Source organism: Conger conger, chromosome 18 (assembly GCF_963514075.1).
Source record: "Conger conger chromosome 18, fConCon1.1, whole genome shotgun sequence".
Taxonomy (NCBI): Eukaryota; Metazoa; Chordata; class Actinopteri; order Anguilliformes; family Congridae; genus Conger; species Conger conger.
In genome coordinates this window covers 17079999-17098675 of record NC_083777.1, presented here as the reverse complement: position 1 = coordinate 17098675, position 18677 = coordinate 17079999, and the positions used below count along the sequence as shown (strand labels likewise).

At 47.6% G+C, this 18677-nt stretch overlaps 1 protein-coding gene across 1 annotated transcript in view; it reads left to right on the top strand.

Annotated features, from left to right (window-relative positions):
- Nucleotides 1-18677, top strand: part of LOC133118394 (attractin-like protein 1) — a 199240-nt gene that overhangs the window by 167672 nt on the left and 12891 nt on the right. Inside the window, exon 29 of the mRNA XM_061228372.1 lies at nucleotides 12518-12632. Coding sequence (XP_061084356.1) covers nucleotides 12518-12632 — 115 coding nt within the window. The remainder of the gene's footprint in view (nucleotides 1-12517; nucleotides 12633-18677) is intronic.

The window sequence follows — 18677 nt, the reverse complement described above, 5'->3', positions numbered from 1 at the left end:
TCACACAACACTGAGGCGACATGTAAATCCAGTGTGTGTGTGTGTGTGTGTGTGTGTGTGTGTTTGTGTGTGTGAGAGAGAGTGACAGGCATGTAAGCGTGACTGGCAAAGAGAGTGAATGTGTGTGTGGGCGTGTGTGTGTGAAGATAGTGCTGACAGGTGTCGAGTGGTGAATGTGCTAAATGACTGGGATTAAACATGAAGGCAGGTGAGCGAGCAGACCTCTCAGATGCAGGAGAATGCTCACTGTGGTTTATGTCTTATGGCTCCGTCACGACTGATACTGAACAGGTGTGTATGAAATGTGCGTCATAAGTAAATGTTAAAAAAGGCAACAACAAAAAAAAAAAAAAAAAAATCCTTTAAACTGAAGTTCGCAGTAACTTTCCCTGAGTGAAGTGACTGCAGTTAACTCAGCTTTTGGAATAAAATGTTTGGCAGTCATACCTAGAGTACGCCTTCAGACTTAAATAGGGAATACAGTGAAAAGGTAAAGCACACAGGGTGGAAGCTTGATGAGGAAAACAGCAGTCATTTATTTGAGATAATTTCTGGGAAGGTTTGTGAGGAAGAGCAGTAGTTTTGTCAGTGAAATTCACTTGTGTTCCATGTGAATGGCACAGTCGGTGATGCTCGCTCTCTGTCCTGTGCTGAGATGTTTAATGAGCCCAGGTGTTCGTGTTGGTGTCAGATTACTGCGGTTAATAAGGCACTCCAGTGAAAACATCACAGCGCGCAAGTAATTCTCCAAGATGTACTGTCTGAAAACTGAAAAGCGTTTCACCGCATGTGAAATGCTTTTCATTTGTAAACAACTTTCGGTCTGCTTATCCGGTTATGGCTCTGTTCCAGTGTGTGGATGGTCCCCATCGTCTGCAATCTGCCAAGGCACTGTCCTAGTGCATGGATGAGCCCCATGGTGTGTAATCTGAAAATACTCTGTAATGGTCAACTGTTCTCCACGGTCTGGTGTCTGTTTGTTTTAGTGAATGGTCAACTGTTCGCTATAGTCTGGTATTGAAGCTGTGGCTAGCAGCCCTGCAGATGGACGCATAGTTGGATGTAGAATCGCCCGTGTATGGAAGGGCTTCATTTGGCTGGGATGACTGCATCTCCTCACACGCCAGTGACCTCTGCTGGTTGAGTTTTTTATATTGCACACCAGGGGTCATCAAATCACAGTCCTCAAGGTCAAAGATCTTCTAGTTTTCCAACCTCCCTTTACCTGGGAGTCAGATGTGAAGACGGTCTGGCCAATCAGTAGCACTAATTGCTCAGCTAATTACCTGGGAGAAAATAAAACCAGGGCTGGATATGGATTTGAGGTCCAGATTTGATAATTGCTGTTGTATATACATATTTTCTATTTCTTAGGTTATTATTATTTGCTGTTTTAATTTCCTCAGAATGGCTCAGTACCAGTATGCACAGGACCACATGTAACAAACGGCCTTTAAAGTATTTTCCGTTTGGCATTGAGATGTTTATCCTCATAATAACACTCAGGAGCCCTTTGCACGTCCATCTGTACCCCATAGGTGGTCTTCTTTCTGTCTTGAAGCGAGGCGTCGGGATCAGATGAGAGTAATTACCAGACGAACGGCACGCTGTTCTCGTTCTGACGGCCTGGCCGTCCGCGTGTGGAGACCGTCTCCCGTTTTAAACTCCTCTCAGGGGCGGCGGTGCGACTGACCTACCGCCGCTGAAAGCGCGGCGTGCGATCTGCACTCAGATTAATTCACGCGTCTTTCAGAAAGTGCGACAAAATGAGCGGGGAATGTGTCTTAATGGCGGTGATCACTGTTGAGGAAAGGAAGCGACTCTCCGTCTGACTCGCCGTGTGCTGGAAGTGTAAATCTGAGCCTGGGCTCAGTGCCTCCGGGCGCTCGCCTCTCATCTTGGGGTGAGATCGGTGTGCTACATGAGAACTGTGGTGGATGGGTGGAAAGTGTGGCCTCTGCTTGTAATGAACTCGGACCAAATTTCCGGAGCTTTCCGTGGCCCCTGCCCCTGTACCTGCGCATTGCTGGACTTTGGGTTTGAGGGAGAGGGTGTAAGACAAGAGCTTGCGCTGGATGATGGTCAAAGGGCTAAATAAAGAGGCTAGGGTTGGATTTTTTGGAGGGTGCTAGACCTGCATGGAGTGCCCTCTATAAAGCACCGCTGACCAAAAAAGCTGAAGTGGACTGGAGTGTCCTGCATGGGGCAGTGGTGGTAGAGCTGTGAGTGTCCATTTTGCAATCAAAGGGAAAGTTTTCAGCTTTGTTCTGGGAAGGAGAGACTCCTGTTCTCCACACCACTGGAGAGAGAGGGAGAGTGGTGTTGTAATGTCTACAGAATGAAAAGTTCAAATGAGAGTGAAGGAGAAAAGACTGGCTATTGAAGTTGGTTCAGAACAATGGGGAATCTTGAGGTTTCTGACAGCCTGCAGTCAGCAGCCACTCAACATTCTCTCTCTCCTCTCTCTCTCTCCTCTCTCTCTCTCTCTCTCTCTCCTCTCTCTCTCTCTCTCTCCTCTTCTCTCACTCCCTCTCCCTCCTCTCTCACACTCCCTCTCTCTCTCCCTCTTACTCCCTCTCCCTCCCCTCTCTCCCTCTCTTACTCACTCTCCCACTCTCTCTCTCTCTCTCTCTCTCTCTCTCTCATACTTCCTCTACTCCCTCTCTCTCTCTCTCTCTCTCTCTCTCTCTCTCTCTCTCTCTCTCTCTCACTCTCACTCTCACTCTCACTCTCACTCTCACTCTCACTCTCACTCTCTCACTCCCACTCTCTCTCCCTCTCCCTCCCCTCTCTCTCTCTCTCTCTCTCTCTCTCTCTCTCTCTCTCTCTCTCTCTCTCTCCCTCCCTCCCTCCATCGCTTTCCATTTCTCTCACTCCTGGTTTTCTCAGATTGCCTCTGGGAGAAGAGCATAAATAATGTGTCTCTCTGGAGGCCCCACACACTGTCACTGGGAGCACAGCTCTCTGAATTAGCTTCAATCTGACTGGCTGACCCTGTGCCTGTGGCCACTAATCCCCTCCCCCCCTCCACACACACACATCCAGAAGCATACACACTTGCACACACACACACACACACACACACACACATGCAGACACATGCATGCACCCACAGGTACCTATATGCACACACATACCGTACACGCGTGCACACTCGTACACAAGCGCACATACTGTACACACACATAGTATACGTGCGTCTCCGCACACATGCACATATACACAAATGAACAGACACATAAACACACACCACTGTCGTCCTGGCCTCCCCCCTGAAGCCCAGCGCAACAACAGAGAGAATGTAATTTATTTTAATGTGCTGACACGATATTTAGAGCCACTTATTAAACTATTTTCTTTCAGCTTTGCTGAACTCAGTAAATGGGTCAGATAAAAGGAGCTGAAACACACAGCAGGAATCACAATTAAAACGCCTTTATTCTGTGTGCTCTCTCACTGGAGAGCGGGGGAGATGTGTGTGAATCTGTGTGAATTGTGCTTGGATTGACACTTGTTTACAGCACAGGGGCTGTGCTTCTGGGGCCAGGGGGTTTTAAACATGATTTGTGTGTGCGTGCATGTTTGCGCATGCATATGGTCTGTGTGTGTGTGTGTGTGTGTGTGTGTGTGTGTGTGTGTGTGTGTGTGTCTGTGTGTGTGTCTGTGTGTGTGTCTGTGTGTGTGTCTGTGTCTGTGTGTGTGTGTGTGTGTGTGTGTGCGTGTGCGCGCGCATGCACATCTTCGTGTATGCGTGTGTGTGCTTGTGTGTGCCTGTGCACACGTGCATATTTTTGTGTCTGTGTGTGCGCGCGTATGCACATCTTCGCGTATACGTCCGTGTCTTGTGTGTGCCTGAGTCTCTGTGTCTGTGTGTTTGTGTATGTCTGTGTGTGTGTGGCTGCGTGTGTCTGCGTGCGTGTGTGTATATACAGTATCTGTGTGAATGCACACAGTGTGCACACATCCACTCTGAATCCACTGCAGACCCTGGTCCCAGACTGTGGGAGTGCTGCAGTTATTCCTCCCAGAGCCCAGATCCCTGCTCTGGCTGTTCGCTGTGAGCAGGGTGATGTCCCCTCACACCACCACCCAGGCCTTTCAGCCGGCCCCGAGATTTATGGGCTGTTAATTCCCAGGCCTTTGCTTGTCTGCTGCTTGATGTATAATTGTTTGCTTCTAATGGGCACTTGAAAAGGCGGCTGAAAGCCGTGTCAAAGGTCTCGCCTCCACGCCTCCCCTCTCCTTAACTGTCACTTCATATTTAAAACCCCCCTCTTTCTGCGCCCCGCCGTGATTTACGACCGCGCTGTTTACCCGCGTAACATTAACGCAGGCAAGTCAGACGGCTTCTAAAACAGCCGCGCGTTAGCTTTTCCATCCGAGCTCGCTTAAAAATGGATTAAGGGGCATTAATTTCAGCTACTGGTTCAGGAAGAAAATGGTTTGTTATTAAAAAGGGTTTTTTTTAAAAATTATTTTCTTTTTTTTTATGGAGACCCAGTGTGATGTGAATTGTATGGGACTGTGCAAATAGGAGTCATTTCAGCTGTGTTTTGAAAGTGGCTATTTGTGCTATATGAATACAGCATTTCTCAATCTAACACCAGAACAGGCCATTTTGTTTTGTCCTGGTGTGTTTCATCAGGTGAATGGAAAGGCATGAAGGTGAGGACAGACAGATGCAGAGGGGAGAATGTATACCAAGGTTTAGCCCAGTTTGGAAAGTTTCTTATTTCAGGTAAAATGTGGAAAGACAGAACAATGATATTTTGACTGCCCTTGCTTTTAAACATGGATTTGCTGTGATGGATCTGGCCGTGTGTTCATGGGGGATTGGGATGCTTTGACGGAGAAATAGAGGTTTAGAATACACTATTGATTGACAGGTCTGAGACACAAAGGGCATCTAGCTGGATGAGCGGCCATTACGGCTCAACAGTGCACTGGAACTGTCCTCAGACACAGAGCCTGATATTTAAAGTGGCTTACGTTCCTCTCTCTCTCCCTCTCTCTATCTCTCTCTCCCTCTCTCTCACACACACAGTGCATTTATCTTGTACTTATACATTGCAATGTCAGATGCAGACTGCTTTTATCTAAAATTGCTTTAACATTTGTTCCCTCTCTCATTCATCATCTTTGTTTGGCTCATTAGTTATATTTGTGAGGATCAATACAACCTTCATCTCCCTCTTCCAGAAACGCACCCTCACAAAATGCTTATATGTGGTCTGCAGCTCTACGTGTGTGTGTGAGCGTGTGAGCATGTCTGTGTGTGTGTGAGCGTGTGAGCATGTCTGTGTGTGTGTGTGTGTGTGTGTGTGTGCGTGTGCGTGTGCGTGTGCGTGTGCGTGTGCGTGTGCGTGTGCGTGTGCGTGTGCGTGCGAGTGTGTGTGTCTCTATGTGTCTCTGTGTGTGTGTGGGTTAGTCTGATTGTGTTTTGCAGCCAGTGGACAACAGTGTGATCTGAAATGGCGTATTTCAAGTGCCACGTTTTGAAGTGTTGCCTTTGCGTTACGGTACACTCTCAAGTGTCGCCATCGCATAAATCAATGTTCTCAAGTGCTGCATTTAGGTGTGGTGTGAGCATTATTGCATTTGCGTTAGTGTCATCATGTAGGCGAATGTGTGCTATTCTGTATTCAGGAGTACACCGGCAGGTATGACAGTGACACAGGAATGTCTAAAAGGCTGCAAATAAAGCAAATGGCCCCCCTCTTCAACCGCCCCAGAGATGATTTAGCCGTCACTTTGAAGCACGTTTAAGAGCTTCAGCGACAGCCACTTTCCTTCTCAAAGGGACAGCTATGGCTCAAATAATGCTGCATCCCGTTAGCGTCGGAGAGAGGCCGGCATCTGTCATAGGAAGCGCCGCTAAGAGCCTCCTCTCCGTCACTGATGGGAGCTGAACCGCCAAAGTTGTTTTCCAACGTGTCAAAGACGGGTCTCCGCTCCAAAAAAGACAAACTTTTATTGAGAGGCGGGGCTTGACCTCTGACCCTCCGTCTGGCTACGGCTATTATAAAGTTTGCATTTTAGGCGCAGCTGCATTAGCGCAGAAGAAAAGGTTTTTCCTTAGTGAATGTGGAGGAATCTAACGCTTCGCACCACTAAACCTTGGTATCACGGTGTTTTACCAGTATGGTGACTGAGGCTGTGGTGCTTTTGTGCAGTTGTAGTTTTTTCCAACCCTGTGTTGTTCTCAGACCGTGTTATGTTTCAGTAAACATAAGAAGGTAGGGATTCTTTGTCTGCCTGGTCTGTGTACCCTAGAGTATTTATAGAGCTGCTGTGTGTCTGATGACCAATAGTCAGGTGACCGCGTGTAGACTGCTGGGAAGCCATGCTCTGCTGCATCTTCCGCCCGTCAACAGGTAGCCCCTCCCCCAACTGTTTCTAGCCAAGTATTGAGCTGCGGTGCTCGTTATTAAATCAATTATGTCAAATAGCAGAAAGTAATCAAGCTGACGCTGAAGAGGAGGCCAGACATGTCAGACATGTCTCCACTCCAAACCCCCCCTTAGACACACACACACACACACACACACACCTGCACCAAGCTGGTGATTTATGCTGCTGTTGTACTTCTCCTAATTAATTTGGACAAAGTCGCCCTCCTCAGGGCCGCGATGGCAGCTTTATCCCGATGCTAATCCTCTCCGGTCGTCCATCACCCCTCTTCCTCAAGAGTCGTGAAGGTGTCATTTTAATAAATGACCTATTAATGAATATTAAAATTAGCTGGCAAAGGGTTTGGACAGTTGCGCAGTGGTCCCGAACGCTGTTCCGCCGGAGGGCTTGCCGTAAATACGTGTATTTTTAGTTTATTGAATCATAAAATATTAATGTTGTGTTATTAATATTTTATTGTGACTGGAACTAATAACCTGTCTGTCAGAATTACTGGTATCAAAACGATGACAGGTTACAGCTAAACGTTCGCCTATATGTTTTACAGGAAGTCAACAAGCCATAGATTCTATTCCAGTTCCTCTGCAGTTTGAGTGGAACGGGGATATCAGCATGGCTCCAGAACATTCTTAGGCTCAACCCGAGCATTCATAACATGGCTTCTAGCTGTGTGTCACTTTTCTAATGGATCCATGGGCGGATACAGACTGTAAGCTTTTAAAAGTAAGGCGAGTCCAGATAAAATGGAAAACTTTGAGGGGCTACAAGGTGTATCTTTCCATGAGCTAAAGTTATTAGGTTTCTAATAACACACACACCAAATAACATGACTACCAAAACAATTTATTTTGATAAGAAAATATTTCAAAATTAAAATGATGTACTGAACTGTTATATCATGTGAGTGTGAGTGAGTGTGGGGTTCATGAAATGCACATGCAGGTTTTGTGGGCATGCAAGCCGGACTGTTTTTGCGTGCGTGCCTGCGTGTGTGAGTGAGAAAAAGAGAGGGAGAGAGAGAGATGGTGCAAGACTGTGTTTTGGGGTATCTGGCTCCGGGTAATTGAGTGCTGGGTGGATAAATTAATCCGGGCAGGAAATTGGGGAGGGTCAGGTCCATTAACCACTCATTTCCTGGAGGAAATTTCTCTGGTGAATGAGTGTGTGTGTTCGTGAGTGGGTGCAGGCTCTGAGGCCAGGTCAGGAGGGTTTAATGGTGCTGAAAGGCCCGTCCTCTGATATGAACAGGAACCTGCGGCCTCTCCAGGCCCTGAGGGAGCTCCACGTTCCACCATCGCGGTCACAGCTCTCTGTCATGGCTCCACACAGTCCCCCGCCCAGGGACCTCACGACTACGCGGTACCCCGCCCAGTGACCTCACGACCACACGGTCCCCCGCCCAGGGACCTCACGACCACACGTTCCCCCGCCCAGGGACCTCACGACCACGCGGTCCCCCGCCCAGGGACCTCACGACCACGCGGTCCCCCACCCAGGGACCTCACGACCACGCGGTCCCCAGCCCAGGGACCTCACGACCACGCGGTCCCCCGCCCAGGGACCTCACGACCACGCGGTCCCCTGCCCAGGGACCTCACGACCACGCGGTCCCCCACCCAGGGACCTCATGACCTCACGGTCCCCCGCCCCACCTCACTCTCCCTCTCTGGGCCATTCACAGCTCAATCACGGTGCTGACTTTACTCGACGTTAACACGACCTGAGAGCGCTGTGACTCACGCGCGAGCGTTAGCGATATGCTAATTCCCCGCTCCCGTCGTCTGTTTGCGATGGCTAGATAAGCGCACATCGTCGCGTGAATAATTCCCGGGATAATCCGCGTTTCAGGCAGTGGCTTCTCAGGATTTATTTGAATTGAAATGTTTGAAGGGGCCCATCCAGGCTTGTTAATGCCTGCACGGCAGAAGCATAATTCCATTATATCAGCTAATAGTCCCATAAACACAAGCTAATACGCGGCACAGAAGTCTAGCGCGGCTTGCTGTGGATAACTGCAGTCCTGTTTTGCGGAAGGAGTCGGAAACCTTGATCGCTACCGTCTCTGTCAGTGGAGAACTCTGTTGAGGTTGTTTGGCAGGGTTATGCTTTAATTGCCGGGTTATTTTGATGTGTGAGGTTCATAAAAAAAATAAATACAAAAGTTCTCTTTACGGGTCCCTCCCTTCTCGTGTCGAAGCCTCGTTGTGTTTTATCAGCATCGTAATTTAACATTTAGAACCGTTTCTTTTCTCGCTTGTGCTGGTGGGCCTACGCGCGGCGTCTGTGATGACTTCCTGCCGCCGCAGGAAATGAGCGCGTCTCGTATTCTCAGCGATAGCGGCGTAACTCATCACCCGCCAGACACAGCGCTGCTGGGTTATTAGCTTTGAAAGGCAGGAGAGAGATAAAAGGAGGGGAGAGGGAGGGAGAGAGAGAGACGGAACGTAGCCAATATTTTTCCTCTTAGAGAAGCGTGGTGTGAGGAGTCGGGCCGGTGCTAGTGCGCCGAGACGCTGACCAGTGAGCGGCGTCCGTCTCCGTCTGATCCGCCCGACAGGGCCAGTGTAAACAAGGGCCAGCTGCACGACCCCTGCGGTCACCTGCCCCCCCCTCCCCGTGCTCTGAGGCTCCCTCAGGCGTATCTGAGTACCGGGTCCAAAGACGGTCAATACCCCGCCAGCCCGCCTGCTTCACCGAGGGGAAAATGCCTCAGCTCAAAGGAAAAGCGCTCTTCTGTACATTCGGCTGTTTGGTTTTTCCTCGTTTTTTTGTGACATTGACTGTGTACTCGAGGTTGTGCCTCACGTAGCGGTGTTTCCACGTGCTGTCGTCGAGGTCGTCCGACAGGACCTCTCGGCCGCCATTAAAGCAACCGCCGTTTTAATGGATTATAATGTTATTTCGCTCTCAGATCCGGCTAATTGTGATCAGATAACCTGGTCGTTAGCGGTGGCAGAAGAGATGCGCTTTAATTGGGAAGGCTGAGCGCTCCGTGTAATTAGTTCCAGCCTGATGTTTTGTCTCCTCGGTCTTGCGGTGAGCCAGGCCCTGTCCGCCTGTGTGAAAGAAAGCGGCGTTCACGTTTCCGCTTGTGCGAAACGGTCCCGCCGCCGTGTGCTGAATTTAAAACCCTAAGAAATGTTTTAAGAGCCAATTTAGCAGAACACTGGAGAAGAAATATTGTGGCGGTGCCGGTGGAACAGTTGTGTTGGCCACCTGGGGTGAACCGTTTCACTACATCGGTAAACCCTTATAATGCCTGCACTGCAAACTCACTAACCATCTCCTGTAAGTTCTGAGCGGTGTTGAATTCATAGATACCGTATTTATACCAAAGTAATAATAGTAAGAACAGCAACAACGCTGCACTATAATTATCATTATTATTATAATTATTATCCTCACTCATAGCTGCACAGATATAATTGTTCTGGCCAGCCCTCCTGTCTCGGAGCCAGGGCCCAGTTTTGGAGGGGCAGAGAGAGTGGTGATGGATCGTATCAGGCCGGTCCGGATGGCACGGGCCTCAGTGTGCGGTGGGAACTGACGCTCCCTGCCAACCAGCCCGCAAACAGTCCTCTCCATGCGTGTATGACTAAAGCCACACTGACTCTCTGCGCTGTGAGCTTTAACCACACACTCTCACCTGAAACACTTCCCATACGCTGCGGCTGCCCATCTCTCTCACCTCCTCCTCTACTTCCAAACGAGTGCTTTCCTCTATTCTTTCCTTCAGAATGGTGCTCTTATGTAGCGTCTATGTTTATTATTATTACTGTGTTTGCAGGACTTGTAGCGGTCGACATGATTGAGAGAGCAGATTGTTTCCTCAGAACCTTTCTTCGACAAGGATAAGAGTATGATAAAAGCATTTTTATGTCTGCTGTTTGTTTTTGTTTTTCTTAGGGTACAGAGCCAGCCTTTTTGGGGTTGTTTGTTAAGAACGGCTGTGTTTTAGGAGGGTATAGCCGATGTTTATTGCTGGTTCGCCCTGTTTTTAGTCAGGCTCGGTCAGTGAGGTGGATGTCTGTATGCAGGAGGTGTGTGGGGTAGGGTATGATGCTGATAGGCCTTTCCCACAGCCTAGACAGACATGCACAGCTCCATGGATGAGGAGGTGGAGGAGGAGGAGGAGGAGAATGGGAAGGAGTGAAGCAGAATGGCCACTCTTTCTTTTTTTAACACACACATACACACGCACACACACACACACACACACGTCACTGCAGGGCATTCCAGCAGAGGCCTGCTCTAAGACCGCCCTGTCACCCAGACTCAGGACTCCAAACAGACATGTTAATGGGTTAATGAGTCCAGGCTTTCTGAGCTCCGCCTGTCCCATCCAGTGCGCTGCCATAAACGTCTCATCTTGTGCTTGTCCACCTCTCAACTGTGTTCATGTTTGTCAGAGTTGCATTCGAGGGCAGTGAGTTAAATACAGAATATGACATTCCTCAGTTTGAATGTCAATTAGATTAGGGTGTGTGTGTGTGTGTGTGTGTGTGTGTGTGTGTGTGTGTGTGTGTGTGTGTGTGTGTGTGTGTGTGTGTGTGTGTGTGTGTGTGTGTGTGTGTGTGTGTGTGTGTGTGTGTGTGTGTGTGTGTGTGTGTGTGTGTGTGTGTGTGTGTGTGTGTGTGTGTGTTAAGTATTACTTAATTCCAGTTCATGATTTGGTCTGGCCAGCTTCCCTTCAGCCATGGTGTTTGTGAAGGCCACTGCAAACCATTTGGAAGTTTTAAAAGCTCTGAAAGAAATGAAATGTGCTGGTGAAATGAAAACAGCCTTGCCTACGCTACAGGAGATGTAGCGAATGCTAGGCATGCCAGGTTTTCTTAATCCTGTGCTTAGTGGTATAGTGTGCGTTTCTCTGACCCGGCACCTCTGAACTGGCTTAATGCTCATGCGCTGCACTTAGGAGCGTAATGAGGATGCACTCTACTCATTCCTCCAATCCAGAGTCAGTCAGACCGCTCATCATCACAATCTCACCGCGTTTCCTCGCGCAGCCTCAAGGATTTAGGATAAATGTGTGTTTTTGTTCAGAAATACATTCTTCCATTTCCTTTACTTTTCTTTCCTTTTTTTTTCTGGCGCGCTTGTCTCGCGTTGAGTGCTTTAACTGCGAGACGTTTTGCGGGTCAAATTGTTTTCGGTATGCGGGACTGTTTGACCTTGCGAAAGGGGAGTCGTTACTCATGGATGCGTTTCTGTTTTCGCGGTAACATTTGAAATGAAATGTCTGTTGTGTCACTTAAAGACAAGATAAAAGCGGTGTGCGGTGAATTGAGAATAGTGTTTTTGAGTGCTGTGACTGTAATATCGGAACACAAATACGACCGCAGTCATCCTTGGCCCGCTCTGGCTGGCTGGCTGGCTGGCTGACTGGAATACCGGACGAGAAAGAAAACTTTCTTGTTGTTTTTTCGTGGACGCCTCGTCCTCCTGTCATGTGACCTGGTTTGCTTACAGCCCCGTGTCCTCGTTGGCCGTTGATGCATGTCCTCTCAGTCAATTCCACTCTGCCCCCGAGTGTAAGATGACATTGCAGGCAATTTATGTGAATTTAAAAGCTTTCCATCAGTTTCCATTCCTTTTGACTTCCTGGGTTTTGTGCGAAGCAATGGGGTGTTTGCGTGTGCGTCCGTGTATCTGTGTGCGGGCGTGCATCCGTTTGCCTGCGTACATGTGTGTGCTGAGAGAGTTTGTGGTAGTGTGGAGGGACAGTGCATGTATCGGAGTTTGTGTGCGTATGTGTGCGTGTATCCGTTTGCTTGCGTACATGTGTGTGCTGAGAGAGTTTGCGGTAGTGTGGAGGGACAGTGCATGTATCGGAGTTTGTGTGCGTATGTGTGTGCGTGTATCCGTTTGCTTGCGTACATGTGTGTGCTGAGAGAGTTTACGGTAGTGTGGAGGGACAGTGCATGTATCGGTGTTTGTGTGCGTATGTGTGTGCGTTTATCCGTTTGAGTGCGTACATGTGTGTGTGTTGAGAGTGCGAGTTAGCGTGAAGGTACGGTGCGTGTACCTGCACTGTTTACTCCACCATTGCCACGCCGTTCTGCTGTTCCAGCACACTGATTGACCAACCCCCCCCATTTCTCTGCAGGGCGTCCCCAAACCCATCGCCACGGAGCCGTGTTCAGGGAGCAGAGCCTCCGTCCTCACCGTGTTCATGCGTCTCCCGAGGGCCGCGACCGGTGTTCCTCCCCCCGGCCAGTCCGGTAAGCCCCTGTCCTCCCCTGGTCTGTCCGTGGGGGCACCCACCTGCCTGACCTCCACTGCCTGTTTCTCCTCCACTGCTGGGTCAGACTGCCACATCTCACGTCTCACATCCTCTGGTGATTGGTTAATACCGTCACTGATTCCCCACAGAACGGGGAAGGGAAAAACGCTTTTGGGTTCTTTACAGGTTCCAGCGTGATGTCGGAACTGTGTAATGGTGCTTTGTCACAGCTGTCAATAACTCTCCAGATCAAATAAAAAAATCCTGCTGTTCATTTTTTTCTTTCCAATATTTTTGAAAAGCTCCAGTCTTTGGTTTCAACAGTTTTGTAGACCAGGAGAACTAACAGACACAATGGCGTTCTCGGATTACAGACCTTGAGGGCTCTATTGTCTGCAGGTTATTGTTGCATTTGATTTATATAATGAAGTGCTTAATTTAAAACTCAAGGCTGAAAATAGCTAGTGAGTGAAAGGACATCACAGATACCTAGACTTAATAGATTTCTATTGTTGAATTGTGCTGCATTGTAATTCCTGCTAAGCAGGCTAACTATAGAAAGAAACTTTCTTTTTTTAGTCTCTGAGATGTTTTTAACTATTTGAAAGTGTGAATATTAATTCTTAGGTGCATTTTTAGCTGTTGAGAATACGTGGCGTGAGGTATTTCACAAACAATGCATTTCATTACTTAATTTACAATGCATTCATTCTGAGTGAGGATGTTTCTGAAGCAGTCATTCTCAGTCAGAATGTTTATGAAGCAGTCATTCTCAGTCAGAATGTTTCTGAAGCAGTCATTCTCAGTCAGAATGTTTCTGAAGCAGTCATTCTGTGTGAGAATGTTTCTGAAGCTGTCATTCTGAGTGAGAATGTTTCTGAAGCTGTCATTCTGAGTGAGAATGTTTCTGAAGCTGTCATTCTGAGTGAGAATGTTTCTGAAGCAGTCATTCTCAGTCAGAATGTTTATGAAGCAGTCATTCTCAGTCAGAATGTTTCTGACGCAGTCATTCTCAGTCAATGTTTATGAAGCGGTCATTCTCAGTCAGAATGTTTCTGACGCAGTCATTCTGAGAGTGGATATTCTTGTGAGTTTTTTTTTATTGCATTGTATGGTTTATTTTGGGGGAAAAAAGCCCCCTCTTCCCCTGGTCTTATTTCATTTAATAGCTTGCTCTTCGTTTGATGTGAAAACAGAAGCTGTAAATAACCCAGCCTCCACTGAGAATGGAAGGTGGTGGCCAGCTCTCTCCGTGCAGTTAGGAGGCTGTGGGGTGGTGTCAGTGTGTTCTGTTAGAATGCCATCACTGGACAGACAGCATCCTCCCCACCCTCCCCAGCCACTACCCTCTTCACTAATGCCACCATCTCCCCCCTCTCCGAGCCCCCCTGCCGGCAAAACACGGTCTGTTATCAGACACAGAATCTATTTCTGCCTGGCAGTTCAATTTGGAGAGTGAAATACCATCTGTACACGGACATCTGCAGTTGGATTGGCTCTCTAATACTGCCTTTTTTAAAGGTGGAGTGGGAAAAAAAAGAATCCGTGGAATTATTTCAGCCTGCGATTGATTTCTCAATCTGATTATTTTGCCGTCGCTGCGATGAGGTCATCATGCTCCGCAAACAATATTTGGCATTTAAAAACCCCCTACGTGCCGTGCGATCTTATCCGATGAGCGGCCTTCGATAACCCTGCTAATGCACACAGTAGGTATTTGCGACAGTTGGGAAATGTCTTCATATTTCTGTGCTATCTCCCTGTATCGGTTTCACTTGGAGTGCTGATGAGAAGGGGGGTGTGGGGGGTGGGGAGACATTCAGCGCATAATGCCGGTGTAATAAACTGACTGATATACGAGCAGCTTTGAAACCCTGCATCGCGGAAGCTCTGATAGAAAACTAATGAAGCACTTGGCAAAGAGGCAGGTTTCGGATGTCAGGAGGAGGAGGAGGAGGCTGTCCTGAGCAAGCGATGCACGGACCGGTGTGGAAAATATGGGAAAGGTGGCCTTATCTGGGAATGATGTAGACCGAGCGGGATTTAGGTCTAGGTCTCTGACCCGGCAGTGCTGTACATGTATAGAGCTGTAACCTGCCTTTTGCAATATTCTTCGGCCGGCTTGCATGTACGCCATGTTTGAGATATCTCACAGCGTATATGAGAGAGGACCCACCGAGGAACAGGAGCAGTAGTCCCAAACTCATCTTTGTGAGATTAGATGGCGCTAAGGAGCTAATGGTCAAATGTCCTTTGTTAGCCGAGAATAGGAACTGGAGCTGAGATGAACTGTGGTCTGTGGTCTGTCAGAAAGATGGGGTGGGGTGGGGAGAGTATAGGCAGAGTTTGTATTCACACAGTTGGGCTATAATATAACGAAGTTGAACAACCTGAACAGAAAACAAAGGCAGGGTCAAGATTAGAAACACGGTCTTATTTCCCCAGGGCTTAGAGTGAGGTAGGTCTGTGACGAGTTCGGTATTGTTTAATATCCACAACAGCAAGCTGATGACTGCACTAGAACAGTCTGAAGCCCTTAGCACTGCTCTGCCAATGAACGTCTTGCTCTGCTGCAAAATGTCTGCTTTCACTCTTAAAGCCCCAATATGCTAGAAAAAGTACAGACCAGAGCACTGACAATAGATGTGAAGGGAAAAAAAAAACGTTCCAAAAAAAATAATCTCAGATCTCAGGATGAAAAGTGCCAGTTCACAATGGGACACCGACCATTAGAGAATTGTTCCAATTATACTTGTTTAGCTCTAAAAATATGCTCAGCGGGAGTCTTCAATTCTGCAGTGAAGGAAATGAAAGAAGAATCATGAAGAACATTTTATACCGCAATGAACTAGACCCTAATTAAAATGACGATAGGGTCTGGTCCAGAAATTGCTAAATTATTCACAGCACCTTTATAGCAGCAAAGTGCTGTGTCCACCTTCAGTTTAAGGGCTTTGAAAGTTGATTGACACAGCAGATGTGGACAGCTCTCTGTAACCCTTTAAACACTGTGAAGAATGCCAGATCTTACCTTCAGTACAAATAATGATAATTAAATACTGTGTTCTTTATATTTGTGACTCAGTCACCTATGTTATTTTGTAGCCCTTAGCAATAACTGAGAAATTATCAGTTTTGGTTTGTGCTTAAGAGCGCAGTGCAAACGCCTGCATACTCCAGACATCTTCTCCGTTAGCAGAGCAGCAACTAAATGTTTTGAATCTACAACAAATTAGCAAAACTGCAAAACCAGAATTGTGACCAGACACCTGACTCGGAATATGGCAACAAAGGTAGACATTGGGCAACAGCTCCTGGCTGTGGTGGAAGTCAGACAGCTGAAATGACATTGAGCTTGACATGCTCACACATTAGCATGTCTGGCAGGCCAGAAAGGACAGACTGGGCTCTGTTATTTTCAAAACATGTAGGCAGCTACCATTCCCTGCTAAATCTGAATTACTGGGAGAAAAGAGGCGATGTGCTGTCTGAAAAGAAAGGAAGTCCACCCTGAACTTTCAGGACCTCTCAGACAATGGGTGTTGCCGGTTCTGCTCTCGCCCACAGCGCGATGCCATTTGTCAACAGTATGATAAGCAAAGACAAAATTTCTATATTTATATTTTTATGAGGCGGCACGGATGGTGCAGTGGGTAGCACTGCCGCCTCACAGCAAGGAGGTCCTGGGTTCGAATCCCCGTCGGCCGGGGCCTCTCTGTGCGGAGTTTGCATGTTCTCCCCGTGTCTGCGTGGGTTTCCTCCGGGTACTCCGGTTTCCTCCCACAGTCCAAAGACATGCACGTTAGGCTGATTGGAGACTCTAAATTGCCCGTAGGTATGAGTGTGTGAGTGAATGGTGTGTGTGCCCTGCAATAGACTGGCGACCTGTCCAGGGTGTATTCCTGCCTTTCGCCCAATGTATGCTAAGATAGGCTCCAGCCCCCCTGCGACCCTGATCAGGATAAGCGGGTTCAGATAATGGATGGATGGATGGATATTTTTATGAAGATTTCTTTGTGCTAATTTTTTTGCGTTTTGCCAAACACGTGTCCATACTGCCGTCTGAATCGACCTGATTTGAGAGAGAGCACAAAGGAGAGACAGATGGCGCTTCAGAGAGGAAGAGAGCAGCACATCAGTTAAAGCTGTGTCCACACATTAAAAGACACTCAAGTGTTTGAGCTGTGTGCACTATGCTGACCCCCCCCCCCCCCCCCCCCACAGTGTACACGTGTTCATAGGGACGGCTTTCATGGCTTTTCCATCTCCACTGTACTCTGCGTCTCCTGTTCAAACCCCAGGTCCAGACTGGCTCGTGCACACGGAGACAAGCTGACGCTGCTGATTGCACTTCAACAGAAAACTTAAACTGAGGGAGAAGTCAGTTCTTTATCTCGCAGGTCTGAAGGCAAGAGCCTTGACAATGGCACTTAGCTGTCACTGTCCCCATCTCTGGCTCTTAAGGTGTTTACTTACCACATGAAATGCACGCTCCTCTGTCGTTTTGGCTAAAAGCATCTGCTGAATGGCTAAATGGCTGAATTGTAACTGACAGAAGCATGAACGCATGAGTCACACCACTAGACCGCTTTTAACAGTTTTTTTGCCATTCGTGGCTATTATGGGTAGAGTGCAGAATACATACCTTCTCTGGTGGAGCGTGTTTCACGGCATTGTCACTCTCAACTGGGGGTGAGGGGGTGAATGGCCTCAGATTGGAACGGGCTTGTTTGTTGAGAATGACAGCCTGAGTGTGTTACCCTGATTGAAGATCGTGCTTCCTATGAATATTGGATATTATCGCTATCATGGTGTGGAGTTGTACTGTCTTTTGTTACGATTCAAATTGCTGTTCGCTAGGTTAATATTCCACTTAGTGATTATACATGGACTTCTGAGCCTTCTTGGTGATACCACATGTTCCTGGCATTTCTCCACTACTGTTTGGCACTGTGGATAAGAGCATCAGCCAAAAGACTGTAATGTCATGTATGTATTCTGCAGTGTCTGACTGTCTATCTATCTGTCTCTCTTGGGTGAAAATGAGAATGATGAACACTTGCACTTCAGGAAGGGCAGAAAAGTCATTTTGTCAGAACAAAGATTTGCAATGCCAAGATGGCAAAAGACAAAAACAATTGTGATTGGAGACCCAAACATGGAAGGAGTTTGGGAACCCTGTCAGTTAGTACTTTCTAACTCCTCCTCAGGCAACTATAACAGCTTGTAAACACTTCCTGTGGCCAGCTGAGTCTTTCAATTCTTGCTTTTGGAATTTTCCCCCATTCTTCCTGGCAGAACACCTCTAGCTCAGAAATATCATTTGGCCTCCTTGCATGTATGGCACGTTTGAGATCTCCACCGATTTTCCCTAATATTCAAGTCTGGGGACTGTGGTGGCCATTCCAAAACCTTCATCCGTCTTTCCTAGAGGTACTTCATGGTTGATTTTGAAGCATGCTTGGGATCATTGTCTTGATGGAACATCCAACCTCTCTTCGACTTCAATGTCTAGATTGACCTTTGAACATTAGCTTCTAGAATTTCTTGATATTTAGTGGAATCTGTTCTTACTTCAACTCGCACAATATTTCCTGTGCCTCCAGCTGCCACACAACCCCAAAGCATAATGGATCCACCCCCATGCTTCACAGTTGGCAAGGTGTTCTTCTCTACAAAGGCTTTACCCTTTTTTCTCCAAAAGATACCTGGTGGCCAGAAAGTTAAATTTTGGTTTTGTCAGTCCAACGCACATTGTTACTCAAGGCTTCAGGCTTCTCCATATTTTCTTTTGCATACTTCAGACGATTACGTTTGTGCTGAGGTCGTACGAAAGGCTTTCTGGCAACTGCCATGTAGGTTTTTGTTGTTTAAAGTACATTGTATAGTTGTCCTGTGAACAGCTAGACCTCTGTTTGCTTCTGTTTTTTGCAGCTCTTTTGCAGTGATGACTGGGTTCTTATGAGCATTTCTCTCCAGGTCTCGGGCCTTTCTATCTGAAATCTTTCTTGGTTTTCCAGACCTTGCCTTGACTCCCAACTGT